General features: G+C 45.7%; 1 protein-coding gene across 1 annotated transcript; it reads right to left on the reverse strand.

Moving 5' to 3' along the window:
- Positions 1-4,006: 4,006 nt before the first annotated feature.
- On the reverse strand, positions 4,007-20,098 carry snphb (syntaphilin b). The gene is made up of 6 exons (XM_034537451.1): positions 19,945-20,098; positions 12,463-12,582; positions 7,284-7,391; positions 6,622-6,768; positions 6,150-6,457; positions 4,007-6,074 (listed from the first exon to the last, which is right to left on the reverse strand). Exons 2-6 carry the CDS (start codon positions 12,510-12,512, stop codon positions 4,378-4,380), a joined length of 2,310 nt encoding a protein of 769 aa, XP_034393342.1. The 5' UTR covers positions 12,513-12,582; positions 19,945-20,098; the 3' UTR covers positions 4,007-4,377.
- Positions 20,099-21,507: the final 1,409 nt, after the last annotated feature.

The following is a 21,507-nucleotide window of genomic DNA, read 5'->3' on the forward strand; positions in this document are numbered from 1 at the left end:
GCTCGGGTGGTGTTTGTCTCCTCGGCGTCGCAGTGATCGTCATACTAACGTGTGTGTGTGTGTGTGTGTGTGTGAGTGTGAGTGTGAGTGTGAGAGACATTTGGAGATACAAGAGTCAGACAAACACACGGATAAAGACAACAAGCGTTTCCTCCATGCTGTTTATTATAGGGGCTGTCGGTCTTTCTTTATACAGTGCGGTGGGACTGTGGATGGAGAAGTAGCCCATTAATGCCTTTAACTGTACACACTACTATGGCCATTAAAGTAGTTTAATCAACATGTTATCTGTCAATAATGATGTCAGCTAAATTCCTATACAAGGCATTGGATGACCTCAATGGTAGAATGTTGAAGGACGTGGTATAACCTCTGTATACATTAATCATCGTTACGTAGGCTATGAAACTCAGACAAGGAATAAAGCATAAATTGACAATACACATTAAAATATTGACAACACCTCCTGTCTTCTCACGAGATATTCAGCATCATATGTGTTTAAGGATATACGTAGTATATAATCACTCCCCCCCCCCCCCCCCCCCCCACACTCACTACACTGGCACGACTGGTACAGCAGGAAGTTCGGGTGTATTAATGAGGCCAATGTTTTGGTTGCGTTAACACTATTTTTACACTGGAGTTTGGTTGTGTTAACGCACATTTATTTTTAGACAACACACCAAAGATGTACGCTTTAACACAGGTTAATTGTCTCTGCCCTAACATAGTACACCCCTCAGGTTTATGTCTGGTTGAGTTATCATCTGCACACAAGATGAAGCTTAGAGGCAAATGAATGAGGTTAGGATGCTGCTGCTACCCACAAGCCTGTATTCCTAAACCCAAGTTCACTATATGTACCTTTTCCTTTCCTCCATCCTTTCCTTCACCTCACCCCCCTGCGTCTGTTACAATAGCTTTTAATGACAGCAGCAGAGTTGGACAGACTCGAATCAAAGTACAATTCTGATACACGGAAGTTATCATTCACACGACTTGCAACATTAGAGATTTAGTTTCACTAAACATCAATATGGAGAGGAGGAGGCCGCCTCCCACATTCTCACACCTGTTTCCCCACACAGGATTATATGGCTTCTTGTTTTAGCCTCCTTATCCACCTGGCCGAGCGGCTCATACACGATGAGCTGGGTCTCTAAGGCATTCTTTCAATCTGCTCACAGATCTCGACACGTTTGCTTCAGGTCGATGAAACCAAAACGCAGACAGGGATCGCCGTGATTGTCGTTGACGTCTGGCCACGACATCGTGTGACCACGAAGCATCGACGCTGCTCGTCCTCGGCCAGTGTTCGTCACGACAGCGTTTCAACTGAATACGGCCCGTGGATGCGTATCGTGGCAAAATGTAAAGAGCAGCGGGCTCTCATCAGCAGCTCGCCCCGTTCATGAAAAGTCAACCGCTTCATAGTATTCACAGAAATCATGACGTGTATTGAAATAGTATTTTTAAAGGATCTATCGGGAGAAATGGGCCTTAACTCTCTGCCTGAAACATAATGGGCACATTGTCGAACTGAATCGACACTGCGGAACAATCAGCAGACGTACGACACTTTGGATGCACATACAATCTAGACTTCAAGTAATTGCTTAAAATGTATAAAGTGAACAATAGTGCAAAATATGTCAAACAAATATTTAAAAAAAAAAATTAAAAAAGAAGTCATGCTGCTTATTATTTCTTCACAAAAGAACGATTCAGTCGGTGTCAGTCTATTTCTTGCTGGTTGCGACAGGGTCACTTCTCAATCCACATTCGGCTCAGATGATTTTAGATTTTACAGGCTGCTTATTTGCCCTTATTACACATGAAGTTACACATGAAGTTACACATGAAGTTAAACATCTGCACAAACAGAAGACGTTTCCCACCAGGTGCCACACATGCACACCAAGCAGAGACTCTGAATACAACCGAGGAACCTTATTGATTTACATTTTAAGTGTCGACAAACATGTAGAGAAATATTTTGCAGAATGATCTATTAAACAAATAAAGTTGATTTTATTCGCAGTGACTAACTGTTGTACAGCGGACTTCAAATACACACTACCAGAGTGACAGTTAAACTACACCAACGAGAGCAATACGTGAGCAGAAATATACAGCACAGACTGAGCGCAACGCACGCCATTCAGATCAACATCAACGTGTCAAACTGAGCCAGTGAGTATCTACAAACAATTTGAGGATTTGATTTCTTACAATTTTCTGTCTAATTCTTTTCAATAATTCAATAGTTCAGCTGAGTTTGCTTCAAATGCAAGGTTCAACTAACTCGCGGCAAGAAAGCAAAAAGCATTGTTTCCCAAAATGTTGAACTTTTCAATGAATGGTTGAGAGAAACCACAAGGGAGCATAGACTCAATGAAAGAAGTGGACGCACCTCCTGGTCTGAAAAGTGGAACCAATGCTTTCTAATGGCTATCTGGGGGCGCCACCTCTGGGGGCAAAAAGAGGTCTGGTTCTATAACTTGATTTATTACCTCAGTAACCATCAGTTTATGGTCTCAATATCTAGTTTCAAGTCTTCTTCAATGCAGGGTAATGTCATTTGGTAAATTATGGTCCCATTCTTTGGGGCTCGGCTACCTCGTGATAAACAAAACGGTAGTCCACAAACCAATGGGCGACGCCGTGGTGGCTACGTCCACTTCTTTTGTACCGTCCATGGAAAGGAGTAGAAAATGTGTCGGCCGAGGATGGAACCTGCACAGGCAAACACCCGGACGGCTACTGTGCATGGACGAGAGAAAAGGAAAACGCATTACGAGGTTTGCTGACGGTCATTTTCTACTCACATGTGAAGGTTTGCAGAATCAGTTGTGGATTCATTGAACTTGAGCTTCATCAACTTTCATTGATTTCATGGTAGAAACACACCGAACACAGTGAGCTCCCGTTGATTTTCTATGGGGAGCGACAACTCCCTCAAAAGATCTGACCTTAGTAATTAGATTTGTACCCTTTTGTCTAGATTTGGGAAGACGAGCTGTGATGTCAGGCTATCCTGGGCTGCATGCCTATATCCAAGAGTATCGACTGATTGAAGTACCGGTAATTCACTTTTTATCCTGTCTTAAGTATTTCTATCCCAGCACAGTTGTTTTGGGAAATTCACTTTTTTACTTTCTTGCCAAGAACGAAATATCCAAAGTTCGAATCAAAAGAAAAAGCTGCCTCCCAACACCTCAACATTTTGATAAAAATAAATATTTTAAGCACGTAACGCAACTTGTTTTTACATTTCTGTCTGTGTTATACATGTGAGACATAGCGTGTTCATCTTTGTAAAACCTTTGAGGTGCTGATACGTTGGTGGTATAGTCCACCTGCTAACACTCTTCATGCTAAGCTAAGCTAATCGTCTCCAGCTCCAAACAAGCTACATTTGAGAACAGATGTTTTGACAGTAGCCAAGACAAATCAAAGTCCTGGATCTGTTGTTCAAACCACATTTTATGGATCGTAATTCATGTCTCATCGTAATATGAAACAAGTCGCCAGCCCAGCTCGGTCCTTCGTTGAATTGCAGGGCTGTTCTAGATCTAAATCCCCACTTCATGGCCCCTCAAAACGAACGACAACAAATTTCGCAGAAATTCGTTTCCGACAAATATAATAATAAATAATAAATCGGAGGCAACCAGTTTTGTGTTACAAGCCGGCTGAATTTGCACAGTGCCTGCCTGTTATGATCAGAAACAACACAACTGTGTTTGGCTTGGCAGCACGACTGATCTGCCCTCCATCAGCGGAAAGTGTTAGCGTCAGCAGCCTCGCTGCTTCTGTGTGTTCTACCCTTAGAATCAACCTGAGTTCTTTGTCTACACCATTGTTTCTAGGTAGTATATAAAGTCCATGTTTTCAGAAATCCGAATTAGGGTGGATCTTCCCTTCGTCGCTGCCGCAGGTCAGTGTGCAGAGTGTGGCTCATGCACTGCAGACAACGAGGCCATTTGGTTATACAGAGACACATTCTATAACATACGTACATCATATTTCATGGACTCACTCACCGACATCATTAGAACATGTCCAAATTGAGACAGCCTGGTAGGTTGACTAATCAATGCACCTGTAACATTTCCCTGCATTTTAAAAAGAAAACAATCAGCGTTTAACATCCAAGCTTAGATCATTCATTTCAACATAGCGGACATCTTGGAAGCAACAGCAAGGACCAGTGGGTGAGAGACATTAAAGAGCAGGACCAAACAGAACCGACTTCACCAGTCAGAGATCTTAGTCATATTCATTTTGATGAGGAATGCAGGACAGGAAGTTCCTCCTCTTCTTCCTCTCATACTACAGGTATCGTCCAACAAGCTAAGGACCCAGACCCTCTTATATCTGCGATCCGCCCAGGTTTCCCCCGCCTGCGGGGTAATGCCTCAATCCACCTCCCCTGCGGAGCGAGTGCAGTGCCACAGTGCAACAGCCCCGCAGCAGCGACCCAATATGATACATGGGCGGTCCGCCGCGGACTGGACCACGGCAGAGCCACGCCACTGTTGGCACCACAGGAATGGCCACTGCCAGAAGATCAACCAGGAAGTGACGACTCCAGTAGCTTTTCTCAATTGTCCCCGAGCTCGATGGATCTCCTGCCTCTGCCGTGGCACCCCCTGTGGCGCCTTGTTCTTTAGTTTCATCTTCACCATCGTCCTCATCATTCAACTCCACTATAACGACACCAGCTATCTCCTCATGGGAAGTAGATCTCCTTGGCTGTGAGGTGTGAGGCTGTTCCACATCTGGTGATAACCCTTGGCAACTTGGATTTAACTCTTCTGACTCGACGTCTTCCATGCTCAGGTTTTCCGGTGTTGTCCCAACCTGTGAGCCTTCTCCACAGCATTTTACAAAATTAAGCTCACCCAACGTCCCTGCTGAAGTCTCTGTGAAATTGCACAGCTCATCTGGTGCTGCCTCCTCCACTGCACCCTGAACTTCCACCTCATTGACTCTCTCTGAGCCCTTTTGTGTCTGATGCCCTTCTTCTGTCAGGCTGATCACTGTTGTGTCCTCCTGCCGCTCCGTTGCTGCAGCTCCCTTCTCTCTCTCCTCATTCTCTTGCTTTCCCCTTCCCTCCACTTCTTCTTCCTCCCCACACAGAGGACTTTCCATGGAACACGCCACAGTAGCAGACCGTGGTAAGAGAGGGACCGGCGGGGTTTTGGAGGTCGGGATTGGCTCTGTGGCCGTGCTCATGATCGTCGCTGTGGTTGTTGAAGCTGTGGTCGTGATGGAGTCCAGCTCCTCCTCCCCCTCATCTGACATCCAGGTGGAGGTGGGGCTGCAGGCCTGGGAACGGAAAGTGCGTTGCTCCGCAATGGTATCCAGATCAGAGGGGTAACCTGCCGTTGCAGGGATGGGGCAGCTCTCAGTTTGAATGCCTGTCTCCCGCAGGGAGTGCAGGTAGAGGTGGTGGTGGGACAGGCAGGGATGGTTCATACAACCCACTCCACCGAGACCACAGCGAATGGGTGCCAGCCGCTCACCTGTGCACAGCTTCTCACAGCTGGCGGAGTGCGGCATAGTGTGGGCCACGGAGTGGGACATATTGTGAGGGAAAGAGCGAGGTAAGGTATGGGAGAAGGTGTGCGGCAAAGAATGGGGCAGAGAGTTGGGCAGAGAATGGGGCAGAGAATGGGGCAGAGACCGGGCCAGAGAATAGGGCAGAGAATGGGGCAGAGAATGGGGAAGAGAGTTGGGCAGAGAGTCGGGAAGAGTGTGAGGCAAAGATTGAGGTAGAGAGTGGGGCAGAGATTGGGAAAAGGTTTGTGCGTAGGAGTTGAGTAAAGCTGCTGTTTCCTCAGAGAGGAAGGCGGCCTCTAACAGCAGATCGGCCTGGCTGGGGATGCTGCTGTCCCCACAGCACATAAAACCGCTATCCTGGGTGCCGTCACCTGACAGACAAGGAAAGTCTGGGACATTGCAGTTCCGGTCCGCGAGCACCTGATCACTCAGCTTAGTGTAGGTGGAGCTCCGTGTCAGCGACCGGGCTGGGCTACCGTCGCAGGAGCAAGACCCCCTCCCTCCTACCGGTCTGGGTATCCCCCCTGGACTTTCCCCTGATACCGATGCTGGTGCCGAACCTCCAACACGGGTCCGACTGCCTGGTATGGCTTCTCCCTCCTTGGCTAATCCAGCCTGGGCCAGCTCCATGCTGAGCAAAAGGTTCTCAAGCTTGTGGTTCTGAGTGTTGATGTCCTGAAAGTACTTTTGGACTCCAACGTCGCCACTTAGCCCGCCTGCATCACTGAGTTTGGAGCGAACAGTGTCCACAGCCTGTTTGAGCTGCTGGATCTCCTGGCGCGAATCCTGCAGTGCCAGCTGGGCCTCCACACGGTGACATTCCTCCTCAACCCAGTCCTCCTGCATCCTGTAGAGCTGGCCTCGCAGCTCATCTATCTCTGTGTCCCTAAAGAGGGGACACGTTGAGAGGAGAAAGGGGACAAAGGAAGAACTATGAGAATCAAGATATTAGGCTTATGTTATGATTAGAACCTGGGAGCAAAAGTCAGACAATTTAAGATCTGACTCTCTTGCGAATAGTGAAACTTTATTTCTATCTCAGTATATCACCTGTCTTGAAGAGTGTTGATGGTTTCCTTTAGCCTGGACCGCAGGTGTCGGATACACACCTCTTTCTGCTGCAGGGGTGTGAGGTACTGCTCTGGTGGAGGGGGCCGGATACCATGGTTGTCCGTACATGAGTACTTTGGATGACGTCTAGGGCATGTAATCAAAGATCTTTACAACTGATTTTACTTCAGTAACACACTGTATTAATTTAAAAAAATATTTCTAGTATGTAGGGCTGGGTATTGAACCCCAGTACTTTTTTTGGGCGCAACCAAAATGTATCTGTAGCACTGATTCTCAAAAACTGCCAAATAGCGAAAGCTAGCATTAATTAAATGTCTGCTCAGGTTTGTAGCCATAGTTTATTTATTCGTTGATCACATTTCTTTTGTGAAATCAAACTAGAGGAAGGAAAAGGAAATTCTGATAAGTTTCAAACAATACCCAGACTATTTTTGTATTTGCAACAACATTTTACCCAACTGTGAGATAACTTTGAGTTATTTACACATTCAGCTAACAGAGCAAAGCCAGGTTTCCCCAAACTTTTAGTCCCAGGAACTACTTTTCAAGGAACAAAGAGCCCATTGCTGGTTGCGTTTCCACTGCGGCCTAAAGACCCTCAAGGATTCTGCATCTTAGTCGGTTTTCTGATGTCTTACCCTTTGGTGGGGCTGCAGTCGCTGCCTTTACAAGAGCCTGAGTTGCTGCTGCTGCTGAGGGATGTGTTGCCATGGGGATCTCTGTTACTGGGTGCGGCTGGTGTCCGCCTGGTCCAAAGCAAGAGGAGACATGTTGATCATTAACGCCACAAAAACCAAACTCCAAACAACGAGTTGTCAGAGAATTCTGTTCCATCACGACATCTCTCAAAACCACAGATCGAAAACCCACAAATGGAGCAATCCAGGTCCACGAACATGCCAAAACAACACTTGTACACACAGACACATTACAACAGCTAAACAGACAACAGTTCTGGCTTAGAAACATGGACACACAGTGATGGGGCAGTTTTTAACAAAGCAAATGTGTTCTGCAAAGATGAAAAACCAAACTACAACTCCAAAGAAATAAGGATTATTGTAACACCATGAGACATTCACAGCAGTGCCAAAGATGTCATCATTCCCATGCTTCAGAAGCTCAACACTGATGGTGAGGGAAGAGGGGACTCAAGACAGACCGAGCACGGGGGGTCGAGGGAGAGTTCGTTGAGCGGCTGTGGCGATCCGGAGACTTGGTGGAAGCGTATCCTTTCGTCGGCGACTTGGTCGATGCATAGCCTTTAGTCGGACGCATTGAGACCATATAGCCTGTCTCCATGGGGACGTAGTCTAGCTCTATGAACCTGCAGTAGTCAAACCTGACCAGGCAGAGACAACATGGTGTTAAATGACAGAGGACAGCAGAGGACCACAGCAGAATGATACGCATGCTGCACATGTATGCTCTCTATCGAGGTGAGGAGAAGTCATTCAGAGAGCTTAAGATGCAAAATATCAACAAGCACTCTAACACCGATGGGGCCCAAGAGAAGAAGCTCTCTAAAAGCTTTACAAAAAGGAAGACAGATTGCTCTGCTTTAATTGTTTAGGCTGCTCTCTTTGCCTTTAGACGGATGAAGCAAACATCTATGTGAAGACAGCCATGAGGCCTTTTACTGGCACAGAACTAAAGCCGAGCAAGCGCTCTGCATCCTAAAACGAGAGAGATCAAATGTTATGAACAAATGGGGTTGCTGCTGCCCCCCTGCTGCTCTCATCAGAAGAGCCTCTTCATCCAGAGCATCTTGCTCCAAACAAGCTTTCACACAAACGTCTCTGCACACTGCGGACCTCATTGGGTCGTAGATCAAACATAAATTCAACTTACATTTGATACATCCCATAAGACTTACATTTGATACATCCCATAAGACTTGCCGGAACATGACAGGACAAGTCTTTGTTTCGCTTTGCTAATTTGTGGGTTGACTATTTGAGGACACACAGGTCAGTTCAATTGTCAGAATAGTGTCAGATTTAGGCTGCTGTGAAATAATAAAGATCAATCCAACCCTTGGAATCCACTGCTTAACCACTGCTGAACATAACTGGCTCTTTGCTCCCCCCTCAGCCGAGAATATGGACAACCTGATCCTGCACAACGAGACCAGATTACAATGTGATGCTAGAGGCAGGATGTGATTAGCTTAGCTTAGCATATAGACTGGGATCAGGGGGAAAGGTTAACCTGCTAGGCTGAGATAGAGAGACCAAGCACTGCAGAAGTTTGTACACTAGTTACTCAAGTTTGTCTTTCAGAAATGCTCAATGGGAGATTATGCTGAGATACAGAAGCTGGTGGAATGGAGGCGAACATGGATGTGATGTCAAGACTTTGTCCTTTGTAGTTCCAACACATCCGCCATTTCTGTGGCATATTGTGCTCATTACCTAGCTTTGGAGGTGCTGTAGTCGATGCTAAGCTAAGTAGCCCCTAACTTAACGTGGTGTAGATCTTCTCATTCAACTCTCCACAAGAGCGTGACTAAGCACATTTCCTAAAATGCCCAGCTAATCATCTTAGACACCATGTGACCACATATATCATCCAAAAAAAATCATGTTGAACAAAAGTAAAGAAAACACATTTTCATTGTTGAGTATCACAGTGTATTCAGTATAATCAGTGGTCGCAGGCAGAAGGAGGGGTGATCTGTGATGGGCAACTTCCGTCAAGGCATTCTGTCCTTATACTGCAAATGTTTGATAATCAGCGATATTGTATGACGCACAGTGAATGTTGTAATGACCCGTTTCTTTAAAACTGACTGTTGCCCAATCACTGGCCTCGACAGAGGAGGGGTGGGGGTGGGAGACAAGCGCGACCACTCGGAGCAGCCATGGGGGACTTTCACACAGGACCCGATAACTCCACGCCACCGCTCTGGAATCTCAGTGTCTTTATACGTAAACGTCAACCTGCTGGAACGTGTTCACCGTGCGATGACTACATTTGACTCACTCGCACTATGGCGTGCAATTTTCACTACTTGAAGAAAAGCTGTACTTTTTTCTTCTTCTTTGTTTTGGCCTAACCAAACTTTGCCAAGCTTCTAGGGAGAGTTGTGCTGAGTAAACGTGTCCTGTGTGATACCATAAGCGAGAAGGCCAGATATTGACGACTCTGTGGTTCTTTTGAAGATCAATATGTGACAAAAGCCAAGACGGGGCAGAAGCGGCTGAAGCAGTAAGCCTGAAGGGTTGTGGGATACACAGAACAACAGGTCTGACAGTCTATAGGGTCCATCTGCTGGGGATGGAACCCGTGTCTGGATTGTGAGGGGTGGGCGGCAGCTGTGGGGAGGCCGTAGGAGCCTGTGGGTGAATGGAGTACAGGCATAGTCCTTAACGCTGTGGTCAGTTTCTGGTAGAGACAGAGACTTTGCCCAAGGCGCCAAAATCATTTGAGATCAACCATCTCTGACTTGTTTCTTTCTTAATCCATCCACCAAGATGCACATTATCATTCCAGGCAAAGCCGGTGTCTCACCACCTCTCCGCTGTGGGAGTGGACAGTGTTGATGACAGACATGGTGCGATTGAGCGGCTGCGGTGAACCGCACTCGTGATCACAGGATGCTTCCGCAGCACAATGGCGCCATTTCTACTGTGCATGTAGCCTCTAAACACAACGTCTTCAATTCTAGTGGCCAAAGTGTACATGCCACTGGTGCCTTCAAGTGCACACCTGTACATCAGGGTTTCCTTTGTTTTTTTTAATCAATAGACTCAGAGGTGATGTGACACAACAGCACGCAAGTTTGTGCTTTTTGCTGTTGTTGATGCCACAACACTGAGAGCTCCAGTTGGGATCTCAGTGTTATTGTTCAAGTAAATAAACCGTGTCCGAGTGAGACAGGTAGCATCAACGTGAGACAGGTAGCATCAATGTACAGGTAGCATCAACGTACAGGTAGCATCAACGTGAGACAGGTAGCATCAATGTACAGGTAGCATCAACGTACAGGTAGCATCAACGTGAGACAGGTAGCATCAACGTTGCCCGTGTGCTTGGTCTTGTTTTAGTGGCTACAATGCATGCCGGAGCAACGGCTACAGCTACTGCGCATGCTCTTTGAGACTGTAACTGAAGGGTGTCTCACGCAGGGGGCGCGGGCACAGGAATGGCCACCGCTGCCGCTGCCGCCGCCACCACCGCCGGCGCGGCCGCCCCCGACCCAGACGCCGGCTTTGGCACCGGGACGGGCGAGGACGACAGTATTTGCTGCAAGCGGCGTTTGGGCTGCAGCGCCTTCAGAGGGTTGAATCTGAGGAAAGGAGACGAGAGAGGGGGGAGGACACCACAGCAACGGGTTGAACTGTCTGCAGCTACGTACAGACGTACCACGACCACTACTATGACCTCTTGGCTTCAGAGTTAGGAGGATTTATCACTTAAACACCTACAAATCACATGACACACAATTAGTGTTGCAACAAAGTATTATTGATGTCTTCTTACAGGCAGTGATTCTTCAGATCACCAGCCAAATAGGCTCTCCATATTATTAAAGTAGTGACTGTGTACAACTGGGCCACAGGTGCAACAATATTGTGAACACGAGGTAGAACACTTACATTCTGTACACAACTTTATTGCAACATTTTCATTGCAAAGTGGCCTAATTGATGTGGAACAAGTTATCAATAAGAACAACAACACCTCAATTACATGGCTTCGACCAGTGTCCATTAAACAGGCCACGGCTGTCCATTAGCTGGAGGAGAAAACACATAAATATAGTCAATAAACTGATCCCAGGTTGCAGTGAACTGGCTGTTCACTTCGGTGTGAAAGAGGTGGCTGACATCGCCTAGTTTATTCACTGGTACCACAGCTCCACCATCAGGACCATGAGAGCGAAAGGAAAACAAGTACAGAAACAAATTGGCATAAAAGAGGGAGGAAGAGAGAGAGCACTTCCTAATATGGCACCTGTTACGGGAGACTTTAAGTTGTAAATCTTTGTTTTGTTTGTTTGTTATTTCACTAACTATAACTTGGCTTTTTATGACTTTGTTGATGAATTTATTTCAACATACTAAACTACTACTTTTATCATCATACTATACTTTTATGACTTTAAAGAAAACACTTTGTAATAACTTTAATGCTATTTTCCTCCCATGTTCCTACTGGTCCGATCCCCGACTCATCTGCACTTTTCTGAGTGCATTTGTCTTCGTTAGTAATGTTAATAACTTTATTAGTTAAAAAGACAAAGCGTCCTGGTGGCAGGTGAGAAACACTAGCCAAAGACATTTTTCACAACCACGCGACCCAACGTTTTTTCTTATAAATGGTTATCTGCCAAACTTTTGAAGATATTTTTAATTAAGTAAAGGGCTGGAACTCATAAACCTTTTAAAATGTAGTTATTGTTCTGTTCAAGTGCAGAACCTGGGTTGTGTTATAGCTGCATTGAGCATAGATCGTGCAAAAGATTCAGTGGACTGTGAGGCATATCTCAATGTGACAATTATAATTTCTTTGAACTGAAAACACACAGTGAAAGGGTTAAAGATGAAAACATGGTCATCTCCCAGAACAGACAGACATCTTAAAACTAGAGATTAAGACCACGAACTCGTGTTTACAATGTAATGAGTTAATAAATCAAGTTAATAAAGAAGTTTCTTATTCAATCAGACTTCTCTTTGCAAGTTTAAGGCACGCCTGCACTGGCTTCCCTTTTCAGACTGGTAGAGACAGGAGTCCTTTTCAAATGAAACATGAGACACCCCCCAACACTGGCATCACAAAGCAGGTAAGGGGTCCTCATTGGCCACCTACCGGCGAGAGCCCAACGCAGACCTCCGATTGGCTGGAGCAGGCGCAGACATGAGTCCAGACGACCTTCAGCGTCCTCCGTCCTCACTTTGTCCCTCTGTTGTTCAGCACAACACTGAGAGCCTGGAGGGACACACACACACGCACACGCACACGCACACACACACACACAAACACACGCACACGCACACGCACACGCACACGCACACACACGCACACGCACACACACACAAAATAGGGGATGAGTTTTGCCGACTCATCATCCTCATCATCACCATCATCATCATCCTCATCATCACCATCATCATCATCCTCATCATCACCATCATCAGGCCGAATCCCGGTTAGAGAGGCAGAAGTGAGCAAAGGGAACTGAGATTTGCATCCGGATCTATACGTGAGGACTAACTTTATCCATGTGAGAGGACCCGTTTGCCTCTCAGACACACACACACACACACACACACACACACACACACACACACACACACACGCACTTGGCTGTCTGGATGCAAGTAGACGAGGACATAAACATTGAATCTTTATCCCATTCAGTGACCCAACAAAGCGCGCCCCACCATTATGTTGCTGTCCCAGCTGCGATGTTGGCGGTGAGATAGAGCGGCATGATGAGAGTGAGAGACGGAAGGAAGAGAGGAGGATTATTCACATCAATAATACATCACACACACAACTCAGTGGGCTCTTGAGTGCCAGGTGTCTGTGTGTGTGTGTGTGTGTGTGTGTGTGTGTGTGTAAATGCAAAGTCACCTTCCTGCTGCAACACTCTCCAGCCAGGTGGCTGTATAGTATTAACAGGATTTTAATTAATGTATAACCTTATCCACATCTGAATTGCTCTGCTCTCCATAAGCAGTTGACAACAAACACCAACAATACGGTGGTGTTTGTATGAATTATCAAATATTCATAGTTTGTACAAAGTAACCAGCAACCCATGCCAGCTGCTGCCTCTGCTCCTCACAGGCACAGTGGAAACAGGTATATATGTGTTGTTTTAACATGTTTATTTCTTTTGATTTCATTTTTAAATAATTGTTATGCTGCGTTCACACCAAACGCGTTGCGAATATTTCAGTAATCAGTCATTTTGAGTGTGTGTGAATTCACAGTGTTTATTTAGTTTAAGTGAAGTTAATTATGTATTCTCTGGGATATTCATCAGAGTCCAGTGGATTTATAACAATTTGACCACTTTTAAAGAAGAAATATGTTTTCCCCCCCATTTTCTGCAGATGTCACACTGGGTCAAAGCTCCGCCTCCTAGTACAGGCCTCTTGCATTAATATGCATGGAGACACACACATGAAAAGCCTAAAAAGCCTTTTAGTTTCAGTCAGATATCAATCTGCTTAATCAGTTTATAATAAGATTATGTAACAAAGTATGTCCATAGTGAGTCAAAGAGATGAAGAGGAAACAAAGGCAGCAGGGAACATGAATGGGGACTCTCCTTAAGACATTATTCGGCTGCTGGTACAGTTTAGATGAAAGCTACAGGGAATGTCTACGTCCATTTATGACCAGATTCAATGTACACATGGCAAAAGCATGACTTGGAAAAACAGTGCGTGAATATTTATCATCTACTGTAACAGATATCATACGATTGGATTATCTTTTTTTTTTCCTTCAATGGATTGAGGTTTTCCAAGTGGACTCTTCACAGTGGCTCTCCGGCTCTGGCTGCTGTCGCAACCGATGAAACCCAATCAGAACACGTCATACAGGATTCATTAAGTTAGGCCTGTTACGCAACACCGTGCCCAGCCAACGGGCAGAGGTGGAGAAAAGAGATAATGGCCGAGCGAGGGGGAGAAAGAAGCCATGAGATGAGGAGGAGGAAGAGGAAGCCAATGAGATGAGGAGCCAGGAAGAGGAAGCCAATGAGATGAGGAGGAGGAAGAGGAAGCCAATGAGATGAGGAGAAGGAAGAGGAAGCCAATGAGATGAAGAGGAGGAAGAGGAAGCCAATGAGATGAAGAGGAGGAAGAAGAAGCCAATGAGATGAAGAGGAGGAAGAGGAAGCCTGTGTCCCCGGACCTTGTGAAGGTGAGAATGTGGAGAAAGATGAGTAGATGAGGAAGGGTTATGAGATTGGCAGAGGATGGACAGCACCGTATATCTCTATCACTCACACACGCACACACACACACACACACACACACACACACACACACACACACACACGTTTCTCTTATGAAAGGCAGTGTGTCCGTGCATTCTATGGTGATATGACCGTGACTAATTTCTGTACATCTCAAGCCCCTGTACAGGACACGTGTAAAGAAAGGGCTAATGAGGCTCCGGACAGAGCCCACTGCAGTGGTAATGTAACTCACAGGGTGCACATAGGTTGGACAGGGTGGGGAAGGAAGGGGGAGTGTATATGTGTGTGTGTGTGTGTGACGGTGTGACTCAATCCGCTCAGGAGCTTCCTAGACAGCCCAGTCTCACAAAAAGTGTGACGTGTTTATGTATTTAGTTTAGTTTGCATACTTATCTTAAACCCAACAAGTATGTTTTTCCTAAAACCCAACGCTAAATAGTTTCCGTGCATGTTATTTTACACATTACATGGAATGCTGTGCCCATTTGGGGCATTTCTACGAGCTCACGCTGCAATATTTTGTACATTTACGTCCGACAAACTCAGTTTGTGTGCTCGTTCAAAGCCCCTCTGGTCCTCTCCCAACACTCGTGAGTGCATCATGTGTTCTTGTTGCGTCATGCCGAGCTCAACATTGTGCCGAGTCGGCGTACTGTGGGGACCTGTCATCGTGTACCTTGCTGACAGTTGGCTGTCACCAGTCATTGTTTACACTTTTGTGTAACAGTGTGTTCATGTGCACCGCCATGTGTGTTTTCCATTATAATCTAACCTGCATAAAAATATAGTGCATTATGTGATAATAGTGTGCATTATGTTAAGGAACAGTTTGCCAGAAAGAGGAGAACTCACTGTCATTGTCTGTAAGCAACACATGCTAAGCTATAGTTGTTGTCAGGGTGGCTCTGTATCCAAAATAACTGTATATTCATTGCCATAAAGAACGATTAAAAGTTGTTTGTTATCGGAAAGTCATATGAGCAATGCTTTGAAAGTTAAGTGGTTTCTGTGTTTTTGCAAAGAACTGTAATTTTTTAACTGACCTGTATTATTATGTATTAGTATCCAGGTCTAGATGGATGAAAACCTAATGATCTCTCTTGGATCATGACTGGATGACCTCTTAATTAGCTCGCATAATAAATTAAGTTGTGGCATCCAACCTAAGTTCCTTTATCATGAGAACTGTTAGCTAATTAAACTGGTACCGCAAGCTCCTTTCCATTCCCGTACACAATGTCCTCAACTCCATAAGCGGAGAAGCTTTCATTTGAGCTGAATAATACATATTGGGCTGGATGAAGCGCTGCATCTCTTCAGGACAAAGTGTCTCTATCCGACTTGGTGGTGAAGATGATGACGATAATGATGATGATGATGACTCATTCTCTCACCTGTGCATGTTGCAGTCAGCAGCTTCTATTAGAACATATTGAGAGTACTCTAGGTGCTATACATACTCACAAATGTGCAAGAACAAGTGGAGGGGAAAAGTATAATTGGGAAAATTACATTTTCTGTCATGAAAGCTCTCGACATTAGATCATTAAAACCAAAGAAAAAGCTTTGAAGCCTTTGTTGAAGACCCCGTTTGTTTGTTAGCGGTTGCCAGGTTCGTCCCTGTAGTCCACAGCGAGCCACGTGGGACTCTGTTTCAAATCAAACACAAAGGGCAGTAAGGTAGAGATAAAAGCCCCGTCTACTGTATGTGATGCTCTCTCTGTGGTTGGAAAGGCTTCTTGTGTTTTAGAAAACAATACAACACACACGGACCAGGAACAGGACATCAGCGTTCATACTTTTCTAGTCTCTGATAATGTCACATTGTTAACGATCAATTGTGATGCGTTCAGGCTCTGTCAAGTGAAAATGAGTATCGGCCGAAGGTCGATTATAACGTTATCATGATGTGTAATCTCGTAAAATGTGGTGTTCTGAGACACTTCAATAAGTCCAGTTGTTTGAAGGAGATGTTTTCACGACAACATACATAGATATTTGAGAAGTAAGACCTGTTTACACTACCTTATAACATATAACTACTAATGGAAAGATTTGTTTCAATCCACAAAAGTATTACCTTTTATATCCTAATCATTTGAATTGTGTTTATATGACGATCTATGGTCTACACTGACTTCAGAGCGGTTGACCAGCTGCTATAATGAAAACAAAGGCATTTGTATCTCAAGCCAATACGGACCATCAAGGATCGACAATTAGAATCGGCGTCAAAAAAAGGCACCAGGCATCTCTAAAAGTTAAATGTACTCTTTTTTTTGGGTACTGATCCGTGATGTGACACGCCCGCCTCTGACACGCACGCTTGCACAACAAGCCCTGGCGCCGGCGTCCGGTAAGAACTCACGCACATAGACACCCTCACGCTAGGCCACTCTGCTTTTGAGCGCTTCCCGATGGTGTATGCAGCCTTCACCACAACTCCTCTGCCTGTTGTGAAAGCCACCGGAGTGGCTCCTCCACTATCCAAACCGCGACAGCCGACTGGAGAGCCAACACAGTCAGTGGCTCCTCTTCCCTTCAAGCTGTTGCTTCGTGGACGTGCATGTAGTTCAGGAAGAGAGAAAAGCATATTCATCATGTGCTCATCAAACCGCAGGAGGGGAACAACATTCGGTGAAGAGCAGTGACTTTGTGTTTTCCCAGATCGGGTCAATCCTGCAGAGTCACCCTGCTGCTGCAGCAGATGCAGACGAGCTTAGCTAAGATCCTGCAGAGCACAGCACTAAAACTACAGCTGCAGAGGCTGACGGAGAAAAGGGGGAGGAGGACACTGGAGCTTCCGTTACTAACAAGGGTTTTTTAGTCTAGATTTTCTTGTTAAATTGTTTGACATTAAGCCCAGCAAAAGGATTAATTTTTTTACAGTTTTCCCACACGTGGTCTCGCTGGATTTGAACAACATTTAGCCCCCATTTGGCTGTAAGATCTGAGAAAAATGCGTTTCTTAGGTGCTTCTTAAAAATCAGGTCAAATGCTCAAAATATCATCCTTGTCAGATTCATTAGTGGGCCAAGCGGCAGCAATTAAAACCAAGCCAGTGATCATGCTAATATAATAGTCTGAACTATTTTTCTCAGAGGCAAGACGAGAAAAGAGCATCGAGGAAAGCAGGAAATCAATATTTCACAATCACGTCATTAGGTAGGTCGTGGACTGTGGAGCCAAAACAACGAGCTCACGGACACTAAAGTCACACGAGTGACCCGTTAACATTAACATTAAAGTATTGAATGTGGCAGAGATTTGTGTTTAAATGGGAGGAAAGCTTAAAGCTGTTGTAACCTATATGTTTACACATTATTTTCCACGGCACGTTCAAAGTCACGAGCACGTGGGAAAACAGAGTTAGTAGATAGTAGAATGCAGCATAGAGGCCACGGTCACTTATTTAATTTCTCTTTTTAAACTCGGTGCCAACTAATTTGGAAAGATGTCCGAACGCCGCTCGGGCAGAGACGGACAGAAACTGAGGCTGAGATGACAAAGAGTTGGTCATAGTGGTCATAGAATGGCGCCATTAATGTCTTCATGTCTTCATCCCTGCTGGTCGGAGCTGGAGCCAATGAATACCTGTGACCACTGCAGGGTCATTGGTCCGGGGGATTGAATGTCGATTGTAATGTTTCCCACTAAAGACAACAGCAAAATGATAGTTTTTTTTCCTTTTATGTCCAGTGAGAAAGGGCTTTAGAGACAGACAACTATCACACCTGTGGTGATTACGGTGAGCGTTCACCAGATGTCTGTGGAGTCTGCGGTAGACCGGAGCACCTGGAGGAAACTATGGAAACGCCACACAGGAAGGCAAATCCACTTGCATGGAAATGTCGTTTCCTCCCCTGTAGCACGAACATCCGGGGAGTTTAATGGCGTGATTAGCATTACAATCAACAGTTCAGTGGAGACGGATCACGACACACGCGTCGACGCAAAAGAAAACAAACAACAACAACAACAAGCAGGAGAATGTGGAGCTTTTGCACAATAAAAGACCTGAAATAAACTCCTGCGTCTCGCCCTGTGAGCCCACTACTGTGGAGTTACATTAACATCATCGTCATGTCACCATGGCGACGGAGGAGCCAGCTGCTTGTAAGATGGCCACGCTGCAAAGGTCAAAAGTGACCCGGGACAGTACACACCAGCGGAGCCTCGTCCCTCCACGGCCGAGGGACGTCGCATTTCTGCCCCTCCACACCTTTGCATCTCTGACACTGAGCAGAGAGCATGTGGGCTTATACATAAACACTGGTTCATATTATAGCATGGTGGATTTCTGAACAGGCCTCAGGGGAAAGGGGGCCAAAGAGATCAAAACAACAACAAAAAAAGAGATGCAAAATGATGACAAATATAGGACAAAGGACCACAAAGCACCTCTTTTTTTCTGGGTGTCTTGAATGGGGCGAGGAGCCTTTTTGAACCCTTTGGGCTGGCTGCTTCAATTGTGGTGCACTTCGCCGTATCCCAATGCTTAATTCAGACAATATTTGAGCTTTTCTTTTTGCTGTATAGGAGGATAAGATTACGAGAACAGTCAGTCAGTAACTTGTGTTTTTGTGCCAAGGTTACTCAGGAGGATCTGACGAAACAACCTCCATCCCTTCATTTCGGTGTGTGCATTAAGGAACAACATGCTAGTAAAGTCAATGACGGCGGAGCTAACCCCAATGCAGCCTCTTGGAAACTGCAACATTTTGATATTTCAGTAATTCAGTGGTAACATTTCAAAACCATGCACAACAAAAAAGCGCTGTTCCTCTGTATCCGCCAGGTGGGACCTGCGTTCTTATCAACACAAGAAATGCTGCAAGGTCAAACTGCAGCGCGGGGCAACTCGTCACGACTTCTCCGCCTGCAAACATGGATGTCACTTCTGACTCTGGCTTTAAGACACAGTGAGCCGTTTCTCTGGGGAGAGAGAGAGAGATAAGGGAGGGGGGGGGGCAAGCAGAGTCGGGCAACGTTTCTATCCAACCAGAAAAAAAATACCATTATACAGCTGTCATGTTACCGCATCGATCTGTCGCCACCCCCACCCCCAAAAAAAGAAAAGAAAAGAAAAGGCCGGCCGTGCGGCTCCAACATGGGCGCACCACAGGGGGACACAAGACGCGTAAACATCTGGCGGAGCGCACTGCGCAGCATCCCTCCATCAGCGGCACCAACACAAACAGACGGCGGAGAGCAAGCTCGAGCCCTCGCGGGATATAGTCTCGGCTCAAGTTTCCTCCTCATATTTGCATATGTGCACCATTAGTGTCATATTGACATCATATTTCCTTGACGGGGATCGCTCCAGTGCCGCGGCCCGCTCCGGCCTCGCTTACCTGCGACCCCTTTTCCCGGAACGCCGTTCGTCCTGCCGCGGATCCATCGGGGTGCATCGTGTCCCTGCAGGTTCTTCGCCGAGAGCTCCGCTGGATGGAGCGGTGTGCCTGGCTCACACACCCGGGGGGACAAGGGGAGAAGGGGAGGAGAAGAGGAGAGGTAGGTGGGCTGGGCCAGGGGAGGGGGACGCAAGAGTGGCTGCTGCCGCGTGAGGAGGGCACACGGGTGCGTGGATGGAGGCATCTGCGTCACGTTACGTCGGATTCTGTTAAAGGAAAACACACCGCGGTGAAGTTGGTTCTATGTTGTTGTTGTTGTTGTTGTTGTTGTTGTTTTTAACACTTCATGCTTGCACACAATTGATTTTTTTTTCCATGCACACAGCTTCATATCGGATTTGAATACGGACCATTCTGATCTGTTTAGGAGGACCTTCTATTTCAAATGAACAGAATGGTGTCAATGCAAAACCAATATTATAAATGTTATATATGTAATATATGACTACAGTCACTATTGTTACGTTCTTCTTGCCCAAAAGAAGAAGTTGAATCCATATGCAGGTTGTCAAAATCATTGAATAAGTCTTATTTTTTTTAAAAGGTTGGAGGCAGTCATATATACATAAGGAAACTTTTCTGGAAAAATAAACAAGGGATACATTATGTAAGAACTTGAGGACAAACCAAAAACAAGCACCGAGAAATACAAAATAGGGCTTTAGGAGACTGGATTCAGGTGATGGGGGGCTTCTTCTTCGTCCCTTTGTGCTACTGGTGGGCTCCACTCTCTACTGCCACCCTCTGCTCGGGCATGACTACTTCTGTTTGGGGAATCCAAGATGGTACTGGATATACCGTTAATGATTGACAGTTGTGGCCATCAACCATTTTGGATTCACATCGATGCTACTTCCTAAGAATGAATGGCATAATATGTCTGTGCTGGTTTATTACCCTGTCCTATTTGGGTTGTTTGACACAAAGTAAAGTGTCCCTTTTCTGTACAAGTAATAACAAAAACAAAACAACAAAGACCTCATCAGTTGCTTGACCATCGCTTTCCGAGGGATAGTCTAGGTCTAGGAAAACAAACATGCTGTGACCTGAAGATGTCCAGGTCCACATTAAGGGGCTATGTTCCATGGTGGCCTTTATCATAAGTGTGGTCTAGGTGGTTTGTATACAGGTTATGAAGACCACACCGCCGGAAAGAGCGGGATCCACCATTGCACAACGCAAAGTGGTCTAAGTGGAGACGGGCTAGATCTCCTGTCCGACTTTGTGGTTTCTTTCCAAATCCATGTGGGCATGAATGTATGCATGTAATACAAACTCGAGTCATTGCTTTAAAAAGGTCCTGTGTTTGGTGCATTTGGCAGTTACTGTGTCACTGTGTGACGTCACACTCATGCCAGGACGTCTTCTTTTTCTTCTCGATGCTGCTCTCTAGAGGAAATATCACGCAATTCATATCTGCCAGTACGCAAGTGTGGTGAAATATGTGGAAAATGTGTAGAAATGACAAGCTCTATACAAATATTAATTTGAAGCAGAAACGGT

The sequence above is a fragment of the Cyclopterus lumpus genome, chromosome 7 (assembly GCF_009769545.1).
Source record: "Cyclopterus lumpus isolate fCycLum1 chromosome 7, fCycLum1.pri, whole genome shotgun sequence".
Taxonomy (NCBI): Eukaryota; Metazoa; Chordata; class Actinopteri; order Perciformes; family Cyclopteridae; genus Cyclopterus; species Cyclopterus lumpus.

Excerpts from the sequence above, each read along its gene's own strand:
- snphb (XM_034537451.1), bottom strand. The coding sequence starts at position 12,512 with ATGTCTGCGCCTGCTCCAGCCAATCGGAGGTCTGCGTTGGGCTCTCGC. Across the intron at positions 7,392-12,462 it reads TCTGCGTTGGGCTCTCGCCG|GCGGACACCAGCCGCACCCA; the intron begins GTAGGTGGCCAA and ends GCTTTGGACCAG. Across the intron at positions 6,769-7,283 it reads GACTGCAGCCCCACCAAAGG|ACGTCATCCAAAGTACTCAT; the intron begins GTAAGACATCAG and ends TACATGCCCTAG.